Raw genomic sequence first — 6,316 nt, forward strand, 5'->3', positions numbered from 1 at the left:
AATGGTTATCAAATGAGACACTAATTATTTAGTTTTGGTTTTTGAAAATTAGGTTTATAAACACTCTTCAACTCACAATTTTTTAAAATTTCAATTTAACTAAAGAGTTCTAGAGGTTCTTTAAGAAATGTGAAAATTATAATTGAAAAAGGAAAGAAAACAAACATAAATTTTAAATACAGAAAATGAAAAACTAAATTGTCACCGAATAGACCTAAAAAAGTCTTTATATATATATATATATATATATATATATATCTTTTGTTTTATTAAAAAAAGTCAATTGCTTTTCTTTAGTTCAAGCTTTGTCAGGTGGAGAGTCGCAAAAATAAGCATAACTCATACAAGTGTATCAATAACTAAATCTCCTATCCACACACACATATATAGTGAGTATGACTCAATTGACGTATGACTGTATTAATAAGGTCCCATTTGATAATTATTTAGTTTTTGAAAATTAAGCCTATTTCATTCACATTTCTTACAATGATTTGCATTTTTGTTTAGTACAATGGTTGAATTCTTATCCAAATTTAAAAAACAAAAACAATTTTTTGAAAGCTACTTTTTTTAGTTTTCAAATTTTGGCTTGGTTTTTTAAACTATCGGTGAAAAGTAGATAACAAAGGAAGAAATTTGAAGGTAAAAGTAGTGTCAATAGAACAAAAACAAAAAAATAAAATAGTTACCCACCAGGAATGAGTAAATCTCCTACCTAGTTATACTAAAAAAGGAATATATATATATCGAATTGATTTGGGAGTTTCATTCTCCAAAACGGCATTTTCCTAAGAATACAAAAAAATCACTATGTTTTTTTATATTTTAATAAATATTCCCTAACATCAAATAAAAAAAAAGGTTATTATTTGGAAAAAACAAGAAAATCAAATCAATTAAGTTAAAGAAATAAATTGGTAAAAAAACTTAAATGGAAGGATAATAATCAAAATCATGCATATTGAATTCTTTAGAACAGGTAGCGTTAAACGTTAGCGTGGTTTTGCAACTTTCAGCTTTCCCCTTCAACTTCTTCCCTTCCATTTTTCTCTACTTTCACCGATCCATCCACCCTTTGAATTTGTTGCAAATCTTGCCAGAAACGGATTGTTACACACAGATATGAGCAGAGATTTGAGCCGCAGAGAGTTGGATTTGGTGTCGTTTTCGGCTTCTCTTTCCCTACTTTTCGTCTCCGGTATCTCCTTCAGATCTCTCTTTCTTATCTCTTGCTTCGTTCCATTTTATTCAGTTTCTGTGATCCCTCAATTGATTTGATGCAATTTGTTCTTTTCTTTGTTTTCTCGATTCTGTTACTGGTAGACGGCGATGCAATTGACTATTTTTTTTCATTAATTCCGTGTTGAGATCTTGTTTTTGTTTCGTTTTTTAATCTCCTTCCCTGTTAATTAGTTGATTGCGTCCATTTGGAATCTTTGTTGTTTCTTTATGTTTTCTCAGTTAAAATTGTGTTTGAATGATAGTTGGTTGCTGTATTACGATCTCAGCGGATGTGCAATTAGTGAATCTCAAGAAGATGCGCGAAATACTACTACTAGTTAATCCATGTTGGCATAAAAAGTTAACTTCTTGTACAATCTTTCTTTGAAGAATATGGAGTTATCAAAAAAAGAAAAAAGTATACAATAAAGCAGCCATAAACTTTGTTCATTCGATGGCTATGGACTGTTTTGCTCATTGAAAATGAAAATGAGGATTTTTGGTCCAAACCTGTACTCATTGTTCACTATTTATTTTCATTTTATATGGTTTTTGGAGAAAGGAAATAGTCTATTATCTTTGGCTTAGTATTTTACCTGTGTAGAATCCAAACCCCACATGTTTACTTTTTGTTTTTGTGCATCTGCCATTATCTTTTATCTTGAAATGAATTTTGTTGTCGAATGATAGATGTCCAGTTGTCGTATTGAGTCATTAATACTTACTTTTGCAGCTATCTCTTAACACTTCTTTTGGTTGGCTACTACAGCCCTTTCTGATGATTCCAGTAACAAAAATAGTATTGACTCTGGGAATCATCGATCCTCCAGCAGCAACACTGGCTCGATGGTTGCCATCATTCTCCTTGGGATTTTGGTAGTTGTGTTATTATCATTTTTCCTTTTCAAGTTATGGCAAAAGAAGAGAAGAGAGGAGCAATATGCCCGACTTCTGAAATTGTTTGAAGAAGATGATGAACTTGAGGTTGAACTTGGTCTTCGGGATTGAAGAACATCTGAAATTCTAGATAATTGAAGTTTGGTATGTCAATAATATCGTCATCCTTTATTTCTTACCTGAAATAGCTTACTTCATATTGATATGCTGGAGTTGTATGGTATGTCATGTCTATTAGATGATATGGTTGCCCATGATGAATACAGTATGAGCGAAAGATATCTAGTGGGATATGTATGTTTCTATCCAAGGCTGCATGACCAATAGTTCTTTTTCTTTAATTTATCTCATTCATTCTTTTCCTCTTTGTTGTCATCAAGTTCTTATTTTCCATGGGAGTAATGCATAAAATGATATTTTTGTATCAACTAATAGTTTTGATTCGGATAGTTAAATCTTAAATGAGATATTAATTTCTTTGGAAAAAGAAATGATCATTTTATCCAAAAATGAAATATGTACAAAAGGGTAGGATACTGAGGGCCAAGAGGAATTATGAAGGGACTTTCCACTTGGTCGAAAGTATCTATATGCATAGAGACTGGAAGAGGGCTTGCATTTGCACTGATATGAAGCCAAAAATAGAACTGAATACAAAAAATTGTTAAAAGGATAATTTATATTTTATAAGTATTGCTGGCATTTCATTTGAAGGGATATCCAGAAAGAGCTGTTCAATGCAAGAACATACGTCGTAAACACCAGAAAATACCAAATTCATTCGAGTATGTTTAGTCCAAGGAGTAGAAGTTGGGGCACCCCCCTTCTTGTTTGGTACATGGAGTTCTTAAGCTCATTGTGGCCCCACAACTAAAAAAAAAGAAAATCATTCCATGACTTATGGCCCCACAACTAAAAAAAAAAAATCATTCCATGACTTAGTAACTCCTTACACTGTGGCCCACGGTTAAATAACTCTTTAGACTTAACAACTCCTGAGATTAAACAACTTCAATTTTGGTCCCAAACATCTCCTGAGAAGCTAATGCTAATAGTTTGTGGCATAAGGGCCGGAATAAAACAGTTAGCTTAGACTCTTCTAATTCTTACTGCACAGTGCCTTTGGACTTTGTTGTATTAACTCCATCCAAAGCTGGAGTCCACAGGAAAAATGTAACTTTCTTAGAGGCCTGTTTCCAAGGATTCTCGCTCTCTTTGGTACTTAGAGAGGGGCATTCATGTGTTGCACACATGAAGAAAACAGGTAACACCTTAACGTGTGTTACAACTCTTCAAAAAAAAAAAAAAAGAGTAGACATTCCCAAGGCACATCTTTGGCCCGAGTTGAGCTCAAGTGCGCTAATTTTTCCATTTTAAAAATCAGGCATAAGTGTAGGTGACTGACTATTCATGTGTACATAGAATATGACATTGCAACACAAGCTAGTCTAATTATTTACTTTTCAGTGACTTAGTGATTTAATCTTCTGGTTCTCGCTGTTGTATTGTTTATTATAGACTCTTTAAATGTTTTAGACTTTAGCTCTTACGTGGTTCTTGCTTCTACACTTGATCAATACTGTGAATTTGTTTGTTTGTTTTAATTTTCTTTTGGATTGTTCTTGCATCGCTGTCGTTTGTTTTCGGGTCCTTCGTAAATTAGGCATCATTGGTTTATCACACGTCAAATGTTCAAGCACTTATCTTCTTTTTGTTACTTTTCTGTACAAAGTTGCATATAACTTTCAAATGTTTCCTATACCATACCTTGTACTTGACAATATATCTTGACTGAAATCCTCTTATACGACCTGATATTTTGCTGGCTTCTTTCACAGGTTCAGAAACCATTATGTTGGAATTATTGCATTCAAATGTCTAAACGATCGTGAGATGATAGAGTGAGTTTGCTGTAAGATTAGATTTTCCTTTTTTTTTTTTTTAAAAAAAAAAGAAATTGCGGTGGGGGCATGACCTTGTAATTCCCATATTATAATGAATCATTTTGTAAGGAGTGCTTGAAGGATAAAGGTTCAGGTTTTGTAAAATTGGTGTCATATAGCAAGTTTAATGGTGAAAGGGTTTTGACCAAAGCCTCAAATATTATTCTTTCATTTAAAGATGTTTGAAACTTTTAACATCCACATGAATGTTTAAAACATGTTTTGTTTTAAACGAAGAGCATACTTCAACCGGTTAAAGTATGTTTTCGATTGAGAGGTAAAAGTGGACACTCTTGGTTCTTGAGATCCAGAAAAATATTTTAAACGGTTCTCGAGTTAAAGTTGATCTATCATTTTTAAACGATATCAACATTTATTATTATTGTTCTTCTATTTGATTTGGCCTTGTGTTCTTTTTTTTTTGGTTCTCTTGATGCCTTTACTGACGTCTTTGCCATTCGTTTGCTATTGTACTGCCCCTCCCTTTTTCTCTCTCTCGTCACATTTGACACATACTGCCGTTCATTGACATTGCATTGTTGTTGCACTTCTTTCCACGGAATAAACAAAGTTGATCTGGAGAGACAAGCTACAAATGGTTCATTCCTTTAGATTTGGAATGTTGTTTGTTTTAGATTGAACATTGTTCCTCGTACCCAGTGATGAAAAATGCAATATTCTGGTGAAATATCACCAAACTCGTGGAACCGATAAAGATACAAAGGGATAAGATCTTTTCTCTAAAAAATCCATAAGATATTTACAGCGTTGGCGAGTAGAGAGTCGACGAAAGAACAACAAACGGTGCGAGATGGTAGGAAGCTGATGTGCATCTCCTGTGCGTCTCCTGATCCGTTAGAGAAGGGAGAAAAGAGAAAGGAGGAGGGAGGGGTATTTGTACAAAAAGAAATCCCCAGGAAGGAGAAACACATTGGAAGGAGATAGAGAGAGAGGAAGAGAGTTGAAAAATAAAATAAAGAAGCCATGCAACTCCAATTTCTTTTCCTCGTTCCAAAAAATTTAGGGACCATCTAATAATTTTCTTTTATATATATATTTTGAGACTACAAATGTTCACTTTAAAATATCACACAACAAAGAGGCATTAACTTCAAATATGTTCACAAGATTTATATTCATAATGGTTGATATAGTTTCAACATTTTCATTCAATATTTCAACTATACTTTTACAATATAAAAATATCAACTAGCTTTAATAGTAAATGCATAGTTTATTATAAGGAAATGTTTACCTATTGATGAATATTTTAAAACCTCTTAAATCTATAAGGAGATGTTTGACATACCAATATGAGTTGAGTTGAGTTGGTAAAAAAATATCAACTCAATATTTGTCCCACCAACTTCAAATGTTGGAGTTGAGTTGGTTTTTTTTTTTACCAACTTAACTCTAACTCACTCCAACTCTCCCTCCCTCCAATGTTTTTAATGGCTTCACCCATCGACCTCCATCGGCGACTATCTCTACCACACTCCAATGACACACTTCTACAACTACCTTCGTCGGTCAACTCTAACGACCAGCTCCAGACTTTGACAATCATCTTAGGCGACCAACTCTGACGACCACCTTCACACAAGTAACTTCAATGACCACCTTCGCATGGCCAACTCCAATGACCAACTCCAGGCTTTGGCGACCAACTTCAACGACCAATCCCGGGCTCCGGCAACCACCTTCAATGCAACTCTGAAAAAGACTACCTTCAACTCCGACGAAGACCATCTCTAACGAGACCCTTAATGACAACCCTAGTTTTTATGAACATGTAAATAAACCCTTAATAGCAACCCTATTTTTTGTGCATGTTCAACTCATACGTTGTACAACCGTTAAAGTACATTGTAGGGTTGTTGGTTATATAAATAATTATATTTTGTCTATGTTAAATGCAATATTTTGATCTAATTCATTCTGGACCTTTGAAGGTATGTTGTAATATGGTTGATTTTAATTATATTTGCATTTAGCTTCATTCTAATCTAACTATAATTTGTTATCTTACTTGTAGGGCTCAAACTAATTGTAGAATTCCTCCAATAATTAGTTTGAGGTTTATTAGTTTTAAGTTTGGAGTCTACTTTTAGTAGTCCAAATTTTGTTTAATTGTTGGGGAACAATTTGTGATGTATCGAGTGTTATTCATTGTTATGTATTTTTTTATATGTACATAGACATTTTTGTAGACATTTATTTTGTTTGTAAGTGACAAATTAGACATAACCATA

General features: G+C 33.3%; 1 protein-coding gene across 1 annotated transcript; it reads left to right on the forward strand.

The window, feature by feature from the left end:
• Positions 1–988: 988 nt before the first annotated feature.
• LOC120089951 (uncharacterized) lies at positions 989–4,214 on the forward strand. The gene is made up of 3 exons (XM_090307570.1): positions 989–1,201; positions 1,994–2,265; positions 3,960–4,214. The coding sequence occupies exons 1-2, from the start codon at positions 1,126–1,128 to the stop codon at positions 2,230–2,232; spliced, it is 315 nt and encodes a 104-aa protein (XP_090163696.1). The 5' UTR covers positions 989–1,125; the 3' UTR covers positions 2,233–2,265; positions 3,960–4,214.
• Positions 4,215–6,316: the final 2,102 nt, after the last annotated feature.

The sequence above is a fragment of the Benincasa hispida genome, chromosome 11 (assembly GCF_027475165.1).
Source record: "Benincasa hispida cultivar pf3 chromosome 11, pf3_genome.v1.1, whole genome shotgun sequence".
Classification (NCBI taxonomy): Eukaryota; Viridiplantae; Streptophyta; class Magnoliopsida; order Cucurbitales; family Cucurbitaceae; genus Benincasa; species Benincasa hispida.

Coding starts and splice junctions, on each gene's coding strand:
- LOC120089951 (XM_090307570.1), top strand. CDS start 1,126: ATGAGCAGAGATTTGAGCCGCAGAGAGTTGGATTTGGTGTCGTTTTCG. Junction 1,202..1,993: donor TTCCCTACTTTTCGTCTCCG/GTATCTCCTTCA, acceptor TGGCTACTACAG/CCCTTTCTGATGATTCCAGT.